This window comes from Microchirus variegatus (assembly GCF_963457635.1).
Source record: "Microchirus variegatus genome assembly, chromosome: 1".
Taxonomy (NCBI): domain Eukaryota; kingdom Metazoa; phylum Chordata; class Actinopteri; order Pleuronectiformes; family Soleidae; genus Microchirus; species Microchirus variegatus.
The window spans coordinates 46,525,619-46,549,276 of record NC_139802.1 but is presented as its reverse complement, the minus strand read 5'-3'; the positions used below and the strand labels follow the sequence as shown (position 1 = coordinate 46,549,276).

At 41.7% G+C, this 23,658-nt stretch overlaps 1 protein-coding gene across 1 annotated transcript; it reads right to left on the bottom strand.

Moving 5' to 3' along the window:
• Positions 1-348: 348 nt before the first annotated feature.
• Positions 349-22,759, bottom strand: LOC310936057 (hamartin-like). The gene is given in 21 exon segments (XM_083900084.1): positions 349-2,761; positions 3,666-3,879; positions 3,882-4,116; positions 5,577-5,699; positions 7,600-7,710; positions 7,788-7,970; positions 9,318-9,484; positions 9,616-9,659; positions 11,734-12,367; positions 13,709-13,816; positions 13,899-13,992; positions 14,903-15,024; positions 15,125-15,290; positions 16,403-16,521; positions 16,626-16,804; positions 16,889-16,962; positions 17,882-18,036; positions 18,134-18,278; positions 19,720-19,872; positions 22,447-22,550; positions 22,650-22,759. Coding segments are annotated over 21 exon segments (3,990 nt in total). The 5' UTR covers position 22,759; the 3' UTR covers positions 349-2,010.
• Between the last annotated feature and the right edge of the window lie 899 nt (positions 22,760-23,658).

Here is a 23,658-nt window from a genome sequence, read left to right as displayed (position 1 = left end):
AGCTAGGCTAACATGTTCCTGGCTTCAAAACATTCCATCAGTCTGTTTTTAACATTTTCAATGTCCTTAAAAATAACAACAATAATAATAAACTTAATTGACATGTTATTAGAGTACTGACGTTAAATAATAAGTCCTACATATAACCTAGTTTTAAAGTTAAAGACATTTTCTTGATAGATTCTTTAACGTGTGCTGAGGCCCAAGAGTAATTTTGGTTAATTCAGGAATAAAAGAAAAGCAAAAGTCAGTAAATGTAGTGCAAAACATTGAAGACGATCTTTATTGTTCACAGTTAAACACAAGCCACTGCTTTAAGAACTTCATTTTTTTTTTTTGCCATCGAGTCCCAGGTTCTGCGTCTGCGCTTCACGTCGTTTGTGCTGATTGTACCTTCTTGTCAGGATTTTGCTGTAGTTACTACGGTCGGCGTTTTTTTTTAACGTGGAATTGTTGAACATGCTTTAGATAGCGAGGCAGAAGGAGATGACAGCAGGAGCTCCCGGTGGACAACAGGATTCTAGAGTTTACTTCTTAATACTTTCGAAAGGAAGGAGGCAACGCGGCGTTTATCGGACCCTGCAGGAAGGGAAACGCCTGCGGGGTCGCGAACGACAACACCTTCGTCTGAAATCGGCCAAATGTTCTCATGGCACGTCCCAAAAAAAACACACACACTCGCCGAAGAAGAATGTCGATATTTGAATTCAGGATATGTAATTGTGAGGAAAACCTCGTGGACCGCTGAGTTAAGAAAAAAAAAAAAAAGGAACAACACAATGTGGAATTCATAAAAAAAAAATGAATAAAACTTCATCAATTCCTTAATTTCGTACACGTTCCCGTCTGCAGCTTCACCAGGATCGACGCGACGCGCCGTGTCCTTCACCTTCTCACACCCGCAAAAACAACAACAACAAAAACACATTATACTACAGTATTATGGAAAATAAAAAGTAGAGTTTTGTATGGAAATGTTAATTCTTCTAATTCAGTCCAGAAACAGTGAGACGCTCAGAGTTTGTTCTGCTTTAAACACTCGAGTTAATCCAGAGTCACAACATAATCCTGCTCTGCTGCCGATTTAATCGTTTCTTCAGTGTGAGGTCGGACGATGTTTATCCAAAACCTGGAAATAACGATTGATTTGAAATGTTTTTAAAAGTCAAGTTTCAGTTCAATATTCACTGTTATACAGGTTTTTAAAAAGAGCTGCAATTAATACTTATTTACTTTTTTCTAAGTCTAGATTACTAAATGAATCGTCAACTATTTTAATGGTCCAGTTAGAGCGTTTTTAAAAATAATATTATTTTAGATTCTTCAGCTTCTTAAATGTGAACATTTCCTGTTTTCTTTGCTTCATAGAACAAAGAAATCATTAAAAGCCGTGAACTTTTCAACATTTTTAGCCTTTAACGACAAATCGCTTAAATCGATGAATGAATCTCTTAGTTGTTTGGTTCATAAAATGTTAAATCAGTGTTTGTCAAACAAACCAAACGATTCGGTTTGAATGATTTCTTTGTTAAATGGAGCAAAGAAACCAGAAAATATTCACATTTAAGAAGCCGTTGCTGTATGGTCTGAAATGTGTGATAAGAATTTAAAATACAATTATACAACAAAGCATTTTTTTTTTTGTGGCCGCTGAATTCCTGCAGAACTCCCTCAGATTTACATATTCAGTCATTTATTTGATCTTACTATTTAAAAATGTGAATATTTCTGGACTCTGGATCTCTGAGCGTCTTTTGTCTCAACATCAAATTCACGAACTTCGCCTCCTCCACTGTCCTCCGTGTCCCCGTCAACATTATTCAGAGGAATGAATCGGTGTGGAATAGAATAGAAAAAGAAAAGGTCAAAGGTCAAAGGTCAAATCCTGTTGTCCACTCTGAGGAATGGATCAAATAACACTGACATTTTTTTTCCCCCAGAGTAGCACAAATGTTACTCTGGCTGATTTTGTAGCTCTTCTCCATTATCCCCCACTCACGTCCGTGTCTCTTAACTGTGCTCGTGATGCGTCTCGTTATAGTCCATGATCTTTAGATGCTGTTGCCGGGGGCGACCCGGCCCCGCCTGGCCCCGCCCTCCGGCGCCCGACTTCCTGCGGGGACTCTCCTGGTTGGACCCTCGCTGCTGCTGCTGCTGCCGCTGTGGTTCTGATGGCGGCGGCGGCTGCGGCTGCTTCGTGGACACAGTGAGAGGAGCGGCGGGGGGAGGAGCGAGGCCGAGGGAAGGGGCGGGGCTTACGGTGGCGGTGTAGCCCGGGCAGGGCTGCGGCTGCTTCTGCTGCTGCTGCTGCGGCTCCACACACAGCTCAGTCTTCAGAGTGTGAGCGAGGCCGGCGAGGAGCGGCGGCGGCGGCGGCGGCTGCTGCTCGTCGTCGTCGTCGCACTGGCTCTCGCTCTTGTTGCGGAACAGCTCGCGCGCCCTCATGCCCAGGAAGCTCTTGGCGCTGGGGTACGAGCCCACGGTGAGCGGTGCGTCGACGTGAGGCGGCAGTGGCAGCGGCGCCCGCGGGCCGACGTGGCGGCAGGATGGCGGCGGCGGCGGCTCCACCAGCAGAAGAGGAGCCAGGTCCTGGCTGCCGTTGACGGCGGCGGCCGATGACTTGGAAGAGTTGCTCGCCTTCGGTTGCCCTGGCAATAAAGTGCTGCCGTTGCCCCGGGGGGAGGCGCGCGGTGATCTACTGGCCGCCGCCGCCGCCTCGTTTTTGTGACTTTTACTGGGTCCATCTGGCACCGGGACACTGCTGAGGAGGAAAGAATTCAAACATTTAACACTGACAGTTCATCGCCATGACGGCTTTATAATGTCACTAAAATAAAAGCTAAATCCATGATAACAACACTCACTCTCCCACACCAAAGTCCATAGAGAAAACCAGTGATTTTAGCTCACAGGGACACAGGAGCTGTGCTGCCTCGTGTGGTCACGTTGTGTCACTGAGGTCAATCTGACTGAAAGATCTTAAAAGCCGAATTGACAAAATAAGACACTTGACCTTAGTGATGGAGGCAGCAGTGGATCAACAACTCCTGTGAACTCCTGTGTGCTGCGATGTTAAAATCACTGGTTTACTCTATGGACTTTGGTGTGGGAGAGTGAGTGGTTTACAAACTTAAGTTTGCACAAGGAAAAGTCTGTTTAACGAGTGAGATAAAGACGTGATCATGTGTTTAACATATCATAGACTTGTCTTGATGTTGATTTTAACAAATAAAAAAGGTTCAAGAAACAGGAAACTGGAGTTTGTAAACCACTCACTCTCTCACACCAAAGTCACTCACTCTTCCACACCAAAGCCCATAGAGGAAATCAGTGATTTTAACATCACAGAGACACAGGAGTTCACAGGAGTTGTTGATCCACTGCTGCCTCCATCACTAACTTACAATGACTGATTTTGTCAATTCGGCTTTTAAAATCCAACGTACAGATTGACCGCAGTGACACAAAGTGACCACACGAGGCAGCAGAGGACCAGCAGCTCCTGTGTCCCTGTGATGTTAAAATCACTGATTTTCTCTATGGGCTTTGGTGCGACAAACAAACGTAAAGAGCTGATTCTAAGTTAATTAAAATACACAGACTGTATTAGTGCTTTTAAATGATTATCCGAGTCTCAGTGAGAGTGTTTTCGCTCCGAGCCTGACCTGGTGTCAGCAGGGGTGTGTGGGTCAGCTCTGCCCCCTGGTGGTGAGCTGGCAGCATTGCTGGCGGGAGCTTCGATCTCGACTCGACTGTAGAGCTGCAGGAGTTCAGTCTGCAGCAGCTGAGTGACTCTCCTCTGAGCCTGGTACCTGTTGTCCGAGGCCTGAAGCTCCGCCCTGAACACAGAACGGCAGAGGGTTAACATGAGCGCGATGAGGACAGACGCTCACGTGCTGCAGTCTCGGTGAAACAACCCCACACTGACTTCGCCTGACACTTGACGTCCTCCAGGAACTTCTTCTGCTCGGCGATGAGGTGTTCCTTCTTGGAGAGGTGGCTCTCCAGCTCGGACACCCTCTGCTGCGCCGCCTCCAGCTTCTGACCCTGGAGCACCAGACTCTGCCTCAGCGTCTCCACCTCCTTCACGTAAGACACCTGCAGCATCTGCGTCTCCTGAGTGACGAGTGATTACAGAGAGGTAAAAACTCACTTCCTGGTTTTCAATAATCCAGCTCGCTTTCCTGTAATCTGAGTCACAGAGTCAGAGTCTGCACACAGAGCTCTGCTGTTTTTCATTTCACTGAAACCTTCACTTTACACTTTTCAAACACAGTTTATGTGCAATGTTCTTATATTTTCTACAATATATTTCATTTATTCATCTCTGATGTACAGCACTTTGTTTCAGCTGTTGTTTTTAAAGTGCTTTATAAATAAAGTTGGCTTGGATTGGAACTACTAAGTCTAATTATTTGTGTTACAGCAGAATTTGATGGAATTTAGAGTCAATAACACGTAAATATCCTTCATTTAAAGAAAAAAAGCAGGTTTTATCTGAAATGAAAGCTAACAATAAGAGATTATATCTTAATATTTTAGATTATATTTAATTTTACAGTGTATTGTCACTGTGTGCAGCTTCATATCCACATATATCAGGATATAGAAGCTAAAGATAACCATGAATAATCTAAATCAATATGGAAATGAGAGAAATGCTGTAAACACCTTTTTCATTTCAACTACCAAGTCTAATTATTTGTTTTCTAGCAGAATTTGATCGTATTTAGAGTCAATAACATGTAAATATACTTTATTTAAAGGAAAAAAGCAGGTTTTATCTGAACTGAAAGCTAACAATAAGAGATTATATCTTAATATCTTGGATTATATTTCATTTTACAGTGTTTTTTCACACTTTAGTGCAGAGATGAGCTGTGTGCAGCTTCATATCCACATATATCAGAATATAGACCCTAAAGATAACCATGAATAATCTAAATCAATATGGAAATGAGAGAAATGCTGTAAACACCTTTTTTATTTCAACTACTAAGTCTAATTATTTGTGTTAGAGCAGAATTTGATCGTATTTAGAGTCAATAACATGTAAATATACTTTATTAAAAGAAAAAAGCAGGTTTTATCTGAAATGAAAGGTAACAATAAGAGATTATATCTTAATAACTTAGATTATATTTAGTTGTACAGTGTATTGTCACTGTGTGCAGCTTCATATCCACATATATCAGGATATAGACACTAAAGATAACCATGAATAATCTAAATCAATCATGAAATAAGAACCTGAGAGTTGAACTTTGTTTATGGGCAAAAAAAACAGAACCAAACCTGCCAAAACACACAATTTAACAACATAAATGTGTGAAACACACACACACACACACACACACACACATTTCTAATGCCATATTTGGGATGAAGCTTCCTGTGACTTCCTGTGAAACCAAAAACAAAAGCCTCAGTGTTGCACAGTTTTGACTCAACGCCCAACAAACCCAATTAGTGTCCCTGTTTTCACCTCAGTACGCGGTCTGTGCAGCGCTCCGACACACACACACACACACACACACACACACACACACACACACACACACACAGTTCCAGCGTACCTTTGTGTTATCGGTGGCGCTGTGCTGCAGCTCCTGCATGGACAGCTTATGAGCCTCCCCGAGGAGCAGCAGCTGCTTGTTCAGGAAGCTCATCTGCTGCTGTGTGCTCTCACTGTTGCTCAGCTGAAGGACACACCAGACAAATGACAGAGGTTAGAATCACAACAACATTCAGCAGCTAAATGTTGACACGCGCGCGTGTGGTCAAAGCTAACGAGAAATCACGACATCACGACGATAGCGGCGCTGCGTGACAACGATCCGCTCTGACGGTGTGTAACTGAACTTTGTGTGTGTTTCGGCTCGTCTGGAACGTTCCGGTCGAGTGTGAGGACGGTGTGTGTGTGTGTGTGTGTGTGTGTGTGATCTAAAAAAGGCCGTTTCCTGAACCACTGGCTCGGTGTTTGACAGGGTTTCGCTTCAGTCTGGGTCAGGAGGAGGAAAACAGTGTTTCAGAAACAACACCCCGAGCCTCCTCCACATCAAACACCTAAAAATAGAGAGGGACGGAGCAGATTTCCAAGGCAACGGAGCCCTGGGACAGTGTGTGTGTGTGTGTGTGTGTGTGTGTGTGTCTACAGGGAGGTGACAGGAAGTGGGGAGGGGAGGGGGGGGTGAAGACCCCAGCGTGAGCCAAGTGTCCACCACGATTCTTCATGTCCTTCTCGGTTCTTTGCGTCTTCAAACTCTAACGTAAAAGTAGACAAAAGCCAGACTGAAGCTAATTAGAATATCTGTGACATCATCACGCTGTATTTGCATATTGCTCGAGTCAGAGTGTTGAAGATTCACAGTGAGGCGTCTATCACGTCTGCGTCACACGTTCACGTCTTTATCTTCACCGTTAGACGGACTTTAACAACAGGAAAGTGAAGTTTGTAAACGTTTGATTTTAGCTCACAGGGACACAGGAGCTGCTGGTCTAACTGCTGCCTCGTGTGGTCACTTTGTGTCACTGAGGTCAATCTGAACAAAGGATTTTTAAAGCCAAATTGACAAAAGACATTGTAAGTTAGTGATGGAGGCAGCAGTGGATCAACAACTCCTGTGAACTCCTGTGTGCTGTGATGTTAAAATCACTGGTTTACTCTATGGACTTGGTGTGGGAGAGTGAGTGACTTTGGTGTGGGAGAGTGAGTGGCTTTGGTGTGGGAGAGTGAGTGACTTTGGTGTGGGAGAGTGAGTGACTTTGGTGTGGGAGAGTGAGAGAGTGAGTGACTTTGGTGTGGGAGAGTGAGTGACTTTGGTGTGGGAGAGTGAGTGACTTTGGTGTGGGAGAGTGAGTGACTTTGGTGCGGGAGGGTGCGTGACTTTGGTGTGGGAGAGTGAGTGACTTTGGTGTGGGAGAGTGAGTGACTTTGGTGTGGGAGAGTGAGTGACTTTGGTGTGAGAGAGTGAGTGACTTTGGTGTGGGAGAGTGAGTGACTTTGGTGTGGGAGAGTGAGTGACTTTGGTGTGGGAGAGTGAGTGACTTTGGTGTGAGAGAGTGAGTAACTTTGGTGTGGAAAAGTGAGTGACTTTGGTGTGGGAGAGTGAGTGACTTTGGTGTGGGAGAGCGAGTGACTTTGGTGTGGCAGAGTGGGTGACTTTGGTGTGGCAGAGTGAGTGACTTTGGTGCGGGAGAGTGAGTGACTTTGGTGCGGGAGAGTGAGTGACTTTGGTGTGGGAGAGTGAGTGACTTTGGTGTGTGAAAGTGAGTGACTTTGGTGTGTGAGAGTGAGTGACTTTGGTGTGGCAGAGTGAGTGACTTTGGTGTGGAAGAGTGAGTGACTTTGGTGTGGAAGAGTGAGTGGTTTATAAACGTATGACTACAGTGAAAAGTGATTGAAAAACAACAAAACCCATCTTCATGGTCTTCAAGGCATGTTTTTTCTTGAATGAACAAGCAAAATGAAATAATGTGTTGTAACCTGCAGTCTCACCATTAGATGTCACTATTTCTTACATACTGGACCTTTAAACGCATAATTGGTTTTTATTTGATTTGATAAAGTTGCCTGTTACACATTCACCAAGTCTTTACCTTGATGGTCATCTGGTTGAGGAGGTGACCGGTGTGGCACACTTTGTTATTGGCTCTCTGAAGCTCCGCCTCCAGCTCATCCATGGTCTTCTGACACTCCTGCAGTTTACTCTGGAGGAAGCAGATTAGAACAGGTGACTCTGCTGTTTCCTGTGTGTGTGTGTGTGTGTGTGTGTGTGTGTGTGTACCTGCAGCTCCTGGTTCTTGGTGTAGTAGTCGTCTCGTCCCTGCTGCAGTTGTCTGATCTGACTGTGCAGCCTGGTCACCACCGTCTCTCTGTCCTCCCACAGCTGCCTGTATCTCTGCTGCTCCACCTGCAGACTGTCCCTCAGAGACAAGATGTCCACGCTCTGCAGGTTCAGCTGGTCCTTCTGCACACACACAAACACAGACACAGACACAGACACGCACAAGCACACGCACACGCACACGCACACGCACACGCACACGCACACGCACACGCACACGCACACGCACACGCACACGCACACGCACACACACACACACACAGACACAGACACAGACACACAGGTGATAAAGGTCTCCCATGTTTTCGTCAGTTTGCATCAGAGTGTGAAACTTTTTCTTCAGAAAGGAAAATGACATCAGGGATGGACACACACACACAGAGACACACACAGAGACACACACAGAGACACACACAGAGACACACACAGAGACACACACAGAGACACACACACACACACACAAAGACAGACAGAGACAGACACACAGAGAGACACCCACACACACATTTACAGACACACACACACACACTCAGAGACACACACACAGAGACACACAGAGACACACACACAAAGACACACAGAGACAGACACACAGAGAGACACCCACACACACATTTACAGACACACACACACACACTCAGAGACACACACATGCGTGTAAACACAAACCCATCAAAGACACACACGCTCTCACACACTCACTCAGAGACATACACACACACACACACCCCCACACACACACGGACACAGAGAGACAGAGACACACACACACAGAGACACAAACACACATGCGCGCATACACACACGCGCACACCCATACACACACAGAGACATGCACGCAGAGACACACACTTACAGATACACACACACACTCAGAGACACACACACATGCGTGCAAACACACACCCATCAAAGACACATGCGCACACATGCACACACACTCACTCAGAGACACACATACATTCAGAGACACAAACACACACACACACGTGCATGCACACACCCAGACACACACACAGAGACACGCAGACACAGAGACACAAACACACGTGCGCATACACACACACACACACACACACACACAGACACACGCATGCACACAGCCACACACATCGACACACACACGCAGAGACACACACACAGCGATACACGCAGAGACACACACACGCAGAGACACACACACACAGACACACAAAGACAGACACACACATGCAAAGACACACACACGCATGCACACACAGACAGACACACACGCAGAGAAACAGACACACATGCAGAGAAACAGACACACATGCAGAGAAACAGACACACATGCAGAGAAACAGACACACACAGACACACAAAGGAAGTAGCTGACAGAAGGACAAAGTTAAAGCCCCGCCCCCTGAGACCAGAGTCTTGTTGGAGTTAACCCTAACCCTGGATGATGAGTAAAGTTAAAACAGTGATGAGGAGCAGGCGTGGACTCACCATGGCGTTGTTCTGCTCCTCCAGCGCGGTGGCGTTGATGATGCGTCTGAGGAGGCGTCGGTTGCGTACGGCGTGCTGCTCCCTCTTGTAGCGCTCGTACAGCAGCTGGTTGTGCAGCAGCAGCAGCTGACTGCGCAGAGTGTGAAGCTCGTCCAGAGGAGCCGAGCCTGGGGAGAACGTAACGGTTCATCAACATCATTATAATAAGGATGTGGGAAACTGTGTGTAGCATGTTAACGTGTTGTTGACGTGATGAGTCACTGAGCTGCAGAGTCAATCATCATCTGTGGTGCTTTACCTCCAAAGTGCGTCCAGTCAGCAGACTTACTTGGCAACGGTAATCTGAGAAGAGACGAGGAAACACAGTTTGTACGTTATTTACAGGAACAAGAGAAGAAGACGAGAGGTTTCCTTTATGTGATGAACGTGATTGAGATGTTGACTTTAATCCAGGGTCTAATGCAGGTTTCAACAATTTAAGACTTTTTAAGACTTTTGAAGACCATAATGAACACTATGATTTAAGACCCATTTCAAATCCATACTGGCAAAAAAAGTACAAAAGACATGAAGGAAAATTGGAGCCACAAATCGTCGAACTTGCAATTCAGCTTAGCTGTGGACTTTCATTAAGTTTTCCCCGCTGCTATGCTAAGCTAAGCTGCAACACACCGCGGCGCGCGCACAGCTAGTGCTGCTCGATATTTATACTTTAGTTCCGTGTCGTAGTTCTGTTATCGCATCTTCAAAAATATAAACATTTCAACGCGAGACTGAAGTTTACGCATGATTTAAATAAAAATAACATTAATAGATTTTTAAGAACTTTCAAAATTGTATTGAAGACCTTTTATGAGATTTTAGGAGAATTTAAGACATTTTAAGGCCTTAAATTCAAATTATTGGATTGAAGACTTTTAAGACCCCGCGGATACCCTGTAATAAAGTCTAATAATCACAGTTCATCTTTCAGAAACAGTGTGAAGAGTAGAAATGGGACGATGGGAAGATTTCCTCATAATTATTCTGACTAAATTAATTGAGAGTGATCGATAATCTAACGTTGTTTCAGTCGTACAGCTTTAAGTTTTCAGAGAATGTTGTGAATGTTTACAGAAACAGATGAACTAATGTGACAAAAACACGTGAGTATGGTGGAGATGATGAGATGATGAGTGAATGACACGAGTTAAGATTCAGATTCTAACTCTGTGTCTGCTGTTGTGTAACTGTGTGTGTAAAGAAAGGGGGCGGGGTCTCGTGAACAATGTCATGCTTGTTCTCTTCTGGGCGTTTCCTTTGAGCCACAGAAACGGAGTGAAAACAAACCCAGAGCAGATGAAACCACTGCATGAGCACATTTAGAAACAGGTAAACTGATTTTTGAAGTAGTGAAAATGAAGTAATAAATCAGAACCACTCTATAGTCACTATAACCCTAATTTTTCCTTTCACCCTAACCCGGCCGAGGCAGGTCAGAAAATTCTTCCTTCCTGACTTTTCTCTGCCTACGATATTTGATGTGGTTTGATTTGACTGTCAAGTACTTTGTAACATTGTTAAGTGTTACAATACTGTTCAAAAGTTTTGGGCTCATTTAGAAATGTCCTTATTTTTTTAAATTTTGAGAGAGAAAAATTTAATTTTTAGGAAAAATTATTTTGAGAAGGAAATTAAGATTTTTAGAAGAAAATAAACATTTTGAGAAAAAACAATATTTTGAGAAAAAAAAAGTTTTTTACATTTTGAAAAAAAAATTGAGAAAATGTTTTTAAAATTTTGAGAAAAAAGTTGAAATTTTGAGACTTTTTTTTACTTTTTAGAAGAAAAAAAATTAATATTGAGAAAGAAAAAAAAATATTTTGAGAAAAAAAAATTTAATTTTGAGAAAAAAAAATTAATTTTGAGAAAAAAAATAAATTTTGAGAAAAAAAAATAAATTTTGAGAAAAAAAAATAAATGTTGAGAAAAAAATTGACATTTTGAGATTTTTGAAAAAAATCCTTATTTTTGAGGGAAAAGGCCCCTTATTTCAAAGAATATAACATTAAATTAATCAGAAATACACTGTACGACATTAAAAACGTCTGTTTTTAAATGGAATATGTACATAGCAGTATAGAGGCCCATTTCCAGTGTTCTAATGGTACATTGTGTTTTCTAATGGCGTTAGAAGCCTATTGGATGATTAGAAAACCTTTGAAAACACTTGTGATGTTGAATAAAAATCATTATTTCTAATCTTGTCAATGTCTTGACTTCATTTTGCAACTCTTTTGATAATAAAAGTCTGACTTTTAATTGGAAATCACAAACAAACTGTATAGGTGAACCCAAACGTTTGGACAGTAGTGTATATAAATAAAGTTTTTTTTATCATTATCATTATTCCATAAATAAACAGTGAAACGTTCACCTCTTGAGAACTTTATCGTGGACGTCGCTCCCCTGCTGAACCAGGCGATCCAGCACCTCCAGTGGCGACGCGGACACCACGCCCTCCTCCTCCTCGCCGTCCTCCAGCCCCTCCTCCCTCTGCAGCAGCTTCTCCAGCGCCGCCTTGTGCACCGCCTCCGACGTCTTCTGTCCCACGAAGAGCGAGGCGGCCCGGGGCAGAGCCAGGTCGAAGAAGGACTCGTAGGGCGGGGGCGCCGGCGTCTTACTGCACGGGCTCGGCGAGAACGGGCCCAGTTTGGACACCTCGTCGTCCGGGGCGGAGGGGCTGCGGTGCAGGTGGTGGTCGATGGGCGTGAAGCAGGAGTGGAAGGACCAGGACTGCTCCAGACCCGGGGCGGAGCTCCTGCTGTCTCCTCCTGCTCCTCCTCCTCCTCCTCCACTGTTCACCGTGTTCTCTGCTCTGTCCGGGGTGGAGCTGACGCGGTGGGCGTCTCTGAGCGAGCCTCCGGTCTGGATGTTGGAGTGCGTCTTGTCTTGCGCCTGGAAGCCGGTCAGAGTCTCCGTGGTGTGAAAGAACGGGGAGTCGAAGCCTCGGAGACTCTGAGGCTCCTGCTTCTCCTCAGTGATCTTCAGCAGCTCCTCTGTGAAGGCAGCTGCAGCGGAGAGAGGGAAATCAACGCATGCAACAAGGAATAATCAGCATATTTATCACATAGGTGATTCAGCATCATATAGGAAACCGACAGGGTGTGTTTTTGCTTTTGTTGAAGTATCAATCACCATGGTAACCCTACTCAATCTTACTTAGACATAGTTATCAATATCATTATTATTTATCCAATTATTTATTTTAACTCTCAGACCTCGGACTCTGTCATAAGAATATGCTTCTCTGTTCACGCTGTTTCTCTTGTTTTTTAACTCAGATATGGAACAAAAGAATAAAGCTTTTAATAAGAACAAATCTCTAAGTGTGTTTAAGTTTGTAAAGCTTGAAACATCAATAAATATATATATATATATATATATATATATATATATATGTATATATATATACACATGCATATACATATATATATAAATACATATATATGCATATACACATACATATACACACACACTCACACATATGTGTATATGTACACACATACATATTTACACATACAAATATACATATATATATAAATACATACATACATACATACACATACATATATATATACACATACAAATATACATATATACACATATATATATATAAATACATACACATACATATATACATACATATACATACATATGCATACATATATATACATATGCATACATATATATACATACACATGCATACATATATACACATACACATGCATACATATATATATATACATACATACATATATACACACATATATATACATACACACATATATACACACATATATATACATACACACATATATATACACACATATATATACATACATACATATATATATATATGTGTGTATATACATATATACACACATATATATACATATATATATACATACACACATATATATACACATACACATATATATACACACACATACACACATATATATACACATACATACTCATATATATACACATACAAATACATATATATACACACATATATATATACATATAAATATATTTATACATATACATATACACATATATATATATATATATATATTTATACACATATATATATATACACATACATATATACATATACATATATAAATATACATACATATATACATATACATACACATACACAGAACCAACATATAGCAGAATTTGACCAGATTTATAGATTTATATCTATTTTCACAACAAAATCATTCACATTCAAAAATCAGAAATTGCCTCAGTCACAAAGTTTTCCTCCACATTTCTGGTTATAAGTCTATTGTTCTCGTGTCTCTGAGGATTATTTCCAGGTGTGTGTGTGCGTCACTCACCCTCTTCCTTCTCCTTCTCCGTCCTCAGCTGAAGCTCCAGCTCCTGTTTCTTCATGAACATCGACAGCTCCGTCAAAGTCATGGAGACGTTCTCGGCGACTCCTGAGTCTGACGCAGAAACACAAGACGGTGACTGATAGTAATAATAATAATGATGATAAAGAAATAAAAACTGATGATGATGACTCACCTCTGTTGGCTGTTATTTCTGAACTCCTCTCCACGTCCTTCACCGGCTCCTGTCTCACCAGAGCAGGTTTTCCACCGTCTGCATGTCGACGATCCTGAAACGTCATCACAACATTATCGTTTCTCAAGAAAACTTCATCGAAGAGTGAGTCAGTGGTCAACTACAGAGTTCTGTGTGACTGATGTTTAACGTCACAGTGTCATGAATAACACGCTGTTAAAGCTTCACATTTACACTTCAACTATGAATCAGTGATAATATAAATGTTTTAATATAAACTCAGATTCATTTACTTCCGAGAACAAATCTAAAGACATTCTTTCTAACACTAGACACAGCATTACCTCACAGTATAAAAAGGTTTTTCTGTGTGTGTGTGTTCTACGGAGAGGGTTAGCAAAAAAAATATTTAAAGTTCTGACTTTAAACTCAGACTTCTGAGAATAAAGTCAGAATTAAGTGAGAAATTCTGAGTTATAAAGTCAGAACTCAAATATTTTTTTCCGTGTCCCTAATCCTCTACAGACTGTGAAACACACACACACACAAAGACAGACAGACACACACACACATGCGTGCAAACACACACCCATCAAAGACACACACGCACACACGCACACACACAATAAAAATGTGAGATTAATTGCGATTAATCGCGATCAAATATTTTAATCGTTTGACAGCACTAATATTAATCCATATATTTACTTTATTGTCTTGGACTCATGCTGTGCATATGAATGACCTCATCAGGCAGTAAAAGCAATAAAAAACACACACACACACTATATTATTAATATCAATAAATTAAATATAAATCAATTAAGAAAGTCCAATTAACCAATCAATGGGGAGTCAGAGGTAACAACTCCACGACCTGACAGGACTCAAACCACAGAACAACTCTTTAGTTACAGGCTGAGTTAAATAAAATACCAGTGGTTTGTTTGTGTGTGTGTGTGTGTGTGTGTGTGTGTTTAAAATGGAGGGGGGGGGCATCATACCTTCCTGGGTGGACTGGACTGGACTGTGTTGCTTGGTAATGAGATTATGGGGAAGTCATCTGACAGAGTGGGAGGTGGGGAGGATGTGGCTGGAGTGCTGGAGGCAGGCGTTCCTTTTCCTCCTGCACACAAACAACACACAACAATCAGCTGGTAAACACACACACAAACACACACAACAACAACAACAACAACAACATCATCATGTGTACGCTGGTGTACCCGATGTGCAGTGGAAGCGGCCGGGAAGGTGTGAGGCACTGTGGCTCAGCTCCAGGTTGGGCGACATGCCCCTGGAGGAAGGGGGCGTGGCCATGCCGCACAAAGAGGAGGGGCTCCACAGAGGGTCCTTCCCCCCGCAGGAGGAGTTGAGTTCACAGGTCGAGTTCTGGTGAAAAACAGGTGAAAAGACTATGTTTATAAGAAGACGCTGCTGTTTTTATGCGAGTGACATAATCCCTGAGTTCACTACGTCCAACCCAGATTACAGCTGTTTCATAATTCATTCATAATCTGTCTACCAGTTAGCCCCGTTAGCTGAGTTAGCTCCTTTTAGCAGCGTTAGCCTACAGTGGAACTGGAGTGGTCTGTTTATTAACCCTCAGGAATCCCTAAAGTGTTCCTCGTGGCAGAAAACAGCCCCTTGCCAAAAACTGCTGTAAAAATATTATATGTTAATATTTTTTTCCACTTTAAATGAGTCAATCTTCTAAAGCTACTTCAGCCTGAAATATACATGTCAAATATTAATATTTTTGAAATGTTAACCCTTTAAAGGCCAGTTTGTTGTCACAACTCCACTGTTTTCTTATTGAAAAAAAACAAAAACACTACAATAACTTCCATAAAATACATTTCAAGAGGAATTTGATTATACTCACTATTGGGCCTTGAGATGGGTCAATGATTGGCAGAAACATTTATTTTGAAGAAATTTTATTTTTTTTGCAGTGCCCTATTTTTCCAAAAAATCCCTAAAGTGTCCCTCGTGGCAGAAAACAGCCACATTCCCAAAAGCTGCTATAAAACATTGTCTATTAATATTTTTTTTCCACTTTAAATTGTCAGTCTTTTAAAGCTACTTCAGCCTGACATATACACGTCAAATATTAATAATATTTTTGAAATTTTAACCCTTTAAAGGTCACTTTAACTTTTTAGGTCACAATAACTTCCATAAAATACATTTCAAGGGGAATTTGATAATAATTATTATTAGTCCCTGGGATGGGTCATTGATTACCAGAAACATTTATTTTGAAGCACTGTCAGATTTTTCCAAAAAAACCCTAAAGTCACACACACGTCTTTTTCCGTTCATGGAAAAGTGTCATGCGTTAACGTTGACGCCGTTAGCGCGTTAACGTGCCCAGCGCTAGTTGGAATAGCTCTGGTGTGACACGAAGTGTAAACTTGACGCTGTGTGCAACCGCAAAACAGAAGCTCTGCTACCAGCGTCAGTCACTGACGGGATTATGACGGGATTACGGACGATCTCACCTGGCGTCTGGAGGTCTGGGGGCTGCGGTACGAGGACTGTGTCCCTGAGAACGGCGGCAAGGACAGAGGAGGAGCCAGAGGCTGCCGAGGAGTGGAGAACGGGGTCGAGGAAGAGCTTCCTGTTGTTCAAAGAGACAAATGGACGTCAGCTGCACAACACCATTCTTTAAAAAACTACTTTGAACAACGTCGTTACTGAAGATAAAGGAAGATTTCCTCTGACCGTAGCTGCTGTGGAGGTCAGTGTAAGGGCTGGAGGTGCAGTCCTGTGGTCTCATGTGGATCTGAGGGTAAAAGCTCTCAGGCATGGTGGCGTAGCCCTCCTCACACGAGGCCTCTTTAGGGTCCAGAGAAACTTTGGCACATTCAATGACGATATCGTGGATTTCGTACTTTTTCCACCTGCAATCGGTGAAGAGAACGTTTATTCTGGAGTCGAAGTTAACGTTTAAACAGAGTGTGCAGGTGTAGCAGCAGGTGACTGACCTGGTGTGATCCAGCTCGTGGTCCTTTGTCCCCGTCACCAGTTCAGGGTGTAAACGAACGTGTTCAAGCATCGGCTGAAAGAGGAAAACAAAGACAATAGATTTAGTTACACGGGAATATTCACAGACACGTAGCAAACTAGTTGTAACAGCGTAACAACAACATGAGACCACAACAGAGGGTTTTTCTTCCCTAATTATGTTCTATAATAATTCATTTGTTTTACCCTCTTGTTGTTGTTTTCAGGGTTTATTGGAGCAACAAGTTTGTCCACGATGATATAACTGATATTTATGATATCTCAGATACTGAAGAACGACGCCTTTTCAGCCCAGCTGCAGAGTTTTTGGTCAATTCTCCTTTACGTCCCTTTTGTTTTACATATCAAACTATAAAATCACTTGGGGAGCACAGAACTCTGCTAAGGCAGCTCAGCCAACCCCCACAAAACAGCGGTAAAAAATAGCGATAGCTTCTACGGGATGACGCCCAAGATGTCATCACTCATTTCCTGAAAATTTCTTCCAAATCCGTCCGCGACCTATTGAGTTATGTTGCTAACAAACAAACAAACTCCTGCAAAAACATATACCTCCTGGCAGAGGTCAATAATAAATAAAGCAGTATTATGTGTACGACTGCTTTAACGTGAAGAAAACAAGACGGAAGGGCAATTAACAGTAACTTAACTATCTTGAAATCTTATGTCAGGGTTTATGAGGTTGAAAGTTCTACATCTCTTCTCTTCAACTTCAGACTAAAACTGTACAAGACCATTTTAAACATGAGGTAAACAAGTGAGTGAGGAAGTAAACGCAAGAAAAGAGGGAGAATAAAACTAGACGAGGTTTAGGTTTATTTCATAACACCATTAAAATGTCAACGTCCACGGTCATCGCAACTATTTTGACATGCGAGACGAGATCTTCCAAACGTAATCTGGTCTCACAGTACGAGCATGGACAGCAGAGGTCAAAGGTCAAAGGTCCTCACCTTCACCACCTCCTCAAACGTCTCCATGTTCTCCTTCATGCTGTAGTGAGATCTCAGGTAGGACACAAAGTTGCACGGGTACATGCCGTAGAGGCGGTGGAAGAGCGAGTAGACGCTGGCGTGCAGGTGGATAAGATAAACCTCCGAGATGTGTCCTGAACGCGTAGGAAACGCACAAATGTCAAACCTTCACCGTCACGTGGACAAGACGACGAAAAAAAAAGGAAAAGAAAAAAGGAAAATCTTACTTACCAGGGTTTTTCAGGTTCCAGGAAGCCAGGCGGCCGAAGATGTCAAAATACTCCCACAGGTGTTGTTTCCCGGCTTGAGGGATCATGGGTAAGAGGGTGATGAGCACCAGCACTCCAGTTATCAGCACCACCACATCTGTGTCAGTCTGACAGAGAATTTCATCCGTTTATTTACACTTTATCATCCGTCATGGCGACCAGTCGACCTCATGACTGGACTCTTTCTGCTCGTGGACTCGTGTTGTTACAACAGCATCAGTCATGGAATTATTTATGCTCAGATTTACAAACGACGAGGAGGTAGAAATGTAGTTAAAGTTATAGAAAACACAGTATGTGCAAGAAATAGCTTCCAAAAATATACAATAACAATATACTGTAGGTCTCCTGATAACAGACATTCACAGGCAGATAGAATAAGAATAACCAAAGTTTCCTCATCCCTAAAGATATACAAGAAAAAGTTAAAAGAAAATTTGCAATAAAAATATTTAAAACAACACTGAAAATAGGTTTGTTTTTGATTCAAAATGTATATTATGACAGGATGAATGAAATAACGACAAAACTGATCCTTAATAATGTTAAAATCTGCATTAAAATAAGAAGATCAAATAAATTAACATTTTATCAATGAATGCATTGTTTAAAATGTTTTTTTTTGTGTGTGTATTTCCATACTTTTTCAGTCGTGCATCTATTACAACAAGGTGGCACAAATGTTGGCATTTACAAGGTTCCTTGAATGCATCTCTCAGCTACCCCTCAAACACAGGACTGACGACATGGTTTAAGTGACCAGTCGACCTCATGACTGGATTCTTTCTGCTCGTGGACTCGTGTTGTTACAACAGAATCAGTCATGGAGTTATTTATGCTCAGCTTCACAAACGACAATGAGGTAGAAATGTAGTTAAAGTTATATAAAACACAGTATTTACAACAAATAGCATCCAAAAAAATAGAATAACAATATAGGTCTCCTGATAATGGACATTCAAAGCCAGATAGAATAACAAAAGCTTCCTAACCCCTAGAACAATATCAAAAATCAAAAAATTAATAAAGAAAATTAGCAATAAAAATATTTAAAACAACATTGAAAAGATGTTTGTTTTTGTTCAAAACGTATAGTATGGCAGGATGTATGAAATAACGACAAATCTGATCCTTAATAATGTTAAAATCTGCATTAAATTAGAAAAACTTAAAAAAAATTTTTTTTATAAATTAACATTTTATCAATAATTGCATTGCTTTAGTGTATTTCCATACTTTTTCAGTCGTGCATCTATTACAACAAGGTGGCACAAGTGTTGGCATTTACAAGGTTCCTTGAATGCACCTCACAGCTGCCCCTCAAACACAGAACTGACGGCATTTATGAGTTCATCGTGAAGTTAGTTTGGGGTCTTCAAGGTCAAGCAGAAACATTGAATCGCTTAAAAACTTAATCAAATCAAGTTTGAGCAACACCCTCACATTTGAAAAAGACCAACAACGACGCAGTGATGAATGTAATCATTAAGACGCTGAAGTCCGACCTACAGGTAAGTGATTATACGACTATAACCGATCGATCGTTACCTTGAGGCATTTGAGCAGCGAGAGCAGCAGAGGGTATCGGGCGATCTTGTGGATCCAGGACGGCTGCTTACGGATCACATGGCCGAGCAGGGTGAGGGTGGGCAGTCGACAGGCCTGTTTGGTCATACACTCGTTCATCCTGTCCAGAAGGTGCTGGTGGTGAGGGAGTCAGGGTGAAGATGAAGAAGAGGAGGATTAGACGCGTATTTAACGCAGTTACTGGTGGGGTCAAAAGTTTGTATTTTCAATAAAGTAAGTATTTCCATACTTTTCCAATGATATAATAACTTCCTACATTGCGCGGTAATAGTGCATCTATTACAACAAGGTGGCAGAAGTGTTGACATTTACAAGGTTCCTTGAATGCATCTCTCCGCTGTGCCTCAAACGCAGAGCTGACGACATTTACGAGTTCATCGTGAAGTCGGTTTGAAACGAACGTCACAGTCGAGCATAAACACTGAATCAATCGACTTCCTGTAACTTAAAAATGTAATAAAATCAACGATTCATCGACAAAAGTTTGGGAAACAAACGTTTCTGAACAGTTGAATTCACAGAATAAAGGATTATGGAAACTTTGACTCCATTCAATTCCGATTTGACTTAATCTCAATAAATTTAGACATATTTGAGTTTTAATACCAATTATTCTGGATTATGAAAGAGAGTTTCACAGATCTGAAATTTAAGTCTCTCTAAAGATGCATCGTTAAACAATATTAATGTTAAAAAGAGTAACTATAGGGACATTAATGACCACACAGTGTAACTACAGTACAGTCGTAGATCATAATTCAAACTCTAAACCTGTTTAAGTTGAAAACATCCAGCCTACGATAACCATCAGACATTTTAAAGCAGTAAGTGTCGCCTGTATCCATGTCCTCTGCTAGGAAGAAGACCACAGTAGATGTTTGTGTTGTTTTCAGGACACAAACGCATTAAAGTGTTTGTGTCCTGAGCAACAATCACGACAACAAAGCCTCAGCTCGGGGAGTTTTTCTGCTTCTACATCATCGACGGTGAAGTAATGAGTAAATCTGCTGAGTCACAGATCCACATGAGACCAGTGTGAGATCACATGAGTCCATCACGGTCAAGATTAGTGCACCGGGAACAGGAAACAGCACGCACTAAAAGACTGATTTGAAAGGATTTTATGGACCGATATCAAATCCTCTAAATAAAAAATGGATGTATTTATTTGTTTAAACCAGTGTGATCGATGTGCGACAGCTGTGTCCTCAGTCCTCAGAGGTCTAACCCTTCACAGTGGTCAGACTAATCTGGTTTCCTTGTGATGTGGCTGAGAAACTTAATAAACACTGGACATGAGTGACAGCTGTGTTCTCAGGGTTTTTTCAAATACAAACTTTGAGAATGTGCTGCATGAGGTTATTCATAATATAGATATATATATATATATATATATATATATATATATATATATATATATATATATATATATATATATATATATAGATATAAAGTTCACTTTCAGAACACATTTAAGAGACTTTAGAAAAACGTAAGTTCATCGTGAAGTTAGTTTGAAACTAACGTCACAGTCAAGCATAAACACTGAATCAATAGACTTCCTGTAACTTAAGTGGTTAGGGGTTCGAGCTCGAGACCGGAAGGTAGCTGGTTCAATCCCCGACCAGTCCGCAGCTGAAGTGCTGTTGAGCAAGGCACCTAACCCCCTCACTGCTCCCCGAGCGCCGCTCACTGGCATGGCAGCTCACTGCGCTGGGTTAGCATGTTCTCCACCTCACTGTGTGCTGTGTGTGTTCACTAACTCACTGCAGAATTAAATTTCCCCTTGCGGGACTTAAAGGGTTCTTAATCAAAATTAATCAAATAATAAAATCAATGATTAATTGAAAAAGTTCACTTTCAGAACACATTTAAGAGACTTTGGAAAAACGTAAGACTTTATTTCAGATGTCCAATCTACTCCTCCAGGTGACTTCCCCTCCTCCGATCCGTGGCTGTTTCCACTCTGCTAATCAACAGATGCAAGTCAAAAGGTGGAGGAGGAAGTGCAGTGCGAGAGAAGGGGCAGCGAGAGTTAGTAGCGTGGACATCGGTGGTGAGGCCGTTTCTGTTTGTTGCTGGCGGTGTTATTTATCTGTGGTGGTGTACTCTTTTCAGTGGAAAAGATCTTCTTGTTAACAGTTGTTTGGTTTCTCTTACCCCGAGGTGCGGTGACGCTTTTAGTTTGTTAAAAGTTATTTAACTGTGGCTTATCTTTCCCCAGAGAGTGGCGCTGACCTGGTCCGTGGAGTTTAGTTTGACCAGCGTTGTCAGTTTGGGACAACTTTAGTTTCACTCTTTAATAAATATCATTATTTCTATACACATTGATCTATCTCCGTGTCGTTTCCTTTTTCCCGGGAAATATTTGACTTTGTCTTCCTCCCTCATCCCCTGGTTAACATCTCGGGAGGTAACAAAGAGGAAGAGCCGAACATAATATGTTAAAATGCTTCAGTAAAAAGGAGAATTAAAAAAGAAAAGAAACCGTCTGTGAAACCCTTTGTTTCACGACTCTTCCCTGACTCACTTTGGCCAAAGTCAAAGTCATCATCTCCTCAGAGTCCATGACTTTCTACGTGGAAACAGTCACATTGAATATATTCACCTCTCACTGACACAGAGGTTCTGCTGGTGTTTGCAGGACGACGACGACAAAGACGTGATGGTGATGGTGGCGTTTCTCACCTTATCGTGTGGCTCTCTGACTGAGGAGAGGATGTGCACGGCCTGTGCGGAGTTTGTTTCCAGGAAGTAGTCGACCAGGCTGTTCAGCAACATCGACCCTCGCTCTTCGGGAGGAATTAAACGCGAATTTAGTTCGACGGCAGGGAGTCGATTTTGTCTCATAACACGGTAGTGATTGCGCGAGCGTGACCGATCGCTCTTACCCGTGCTCAGCTGCTCGTTGATGAGGCCTCTGATCTCCTCCAGCTGGTGGCGGTCAGAGGTCTCCAGGAGAGGGAGGAGGTCCCCCACGTTGGGCTGCTCCCTGGCCATGGTGGAGGTGGTGGAGGTGGTGGTGGTGGAGCAGGAGGAGGAGGTGGAGGCAGCGGCGGCGTCTCTCTCGCTGTGTCCGTCCCCGCCTGCCTGGAGAACTCCTGGACCCACCCTCCAATACAGTCTCCAGGCACCTCTGTGTCACAGCAAGAGAAAGCGTCAAATCACACAACATATACAACTGTTAAATGATCACAAATAATACAAACAAATGTTGATTCACTTCAGTAACAAACACTACAGGCCTGTGACATTATATATGATATATGCTATTTTTAACAGGTGCCATATGTAAGAATGTGGCTACATTCAAATTCTAAACACCGAGGTCTTTTAGGTTTCGTTTTCTGGCGTAACTGGCAACCCGTGGTTGCGCGGCAGCTGAGACTCTACTGATTTCAAAACATAAACATGATTTGCAGTCTGCAAAATATATTTTTCATGCAAATATTTAGTCTGTACTGTTGTTGTTGGTGAGTTCAGTTTGTTATATGAACATTATTCCTGAGTCTCTGTGACATATTAGGAGGATTTTATAATTTATTACATAATGCACCTTTAATCATTGCATTATTATTTATCAATTGGCCAATTATTATAAAAAATACTTTTATTTATAAGGACTGGGCAATAATACAGTCAATAAAATGCAGTAGAAATAAAAAAGTAAAAGAGCTTCTGTCGACAGCTCTTTTACTTTACTTAGAAATCTGTGTTCTTATATCTATATTGTTATATTTTAGATTCTAAGTGTTACTAGTTTATATTTAGAGATATCTTATCTTAGATAGAGAGAGATCTTGTTTGTCATGCACCAATGACACCACAACAAATTCCTTGTATGTGTTAAATCGTACTTGGCAATTAAAAAAAAAGCTTTTCTTTAAAAACACATCAAAC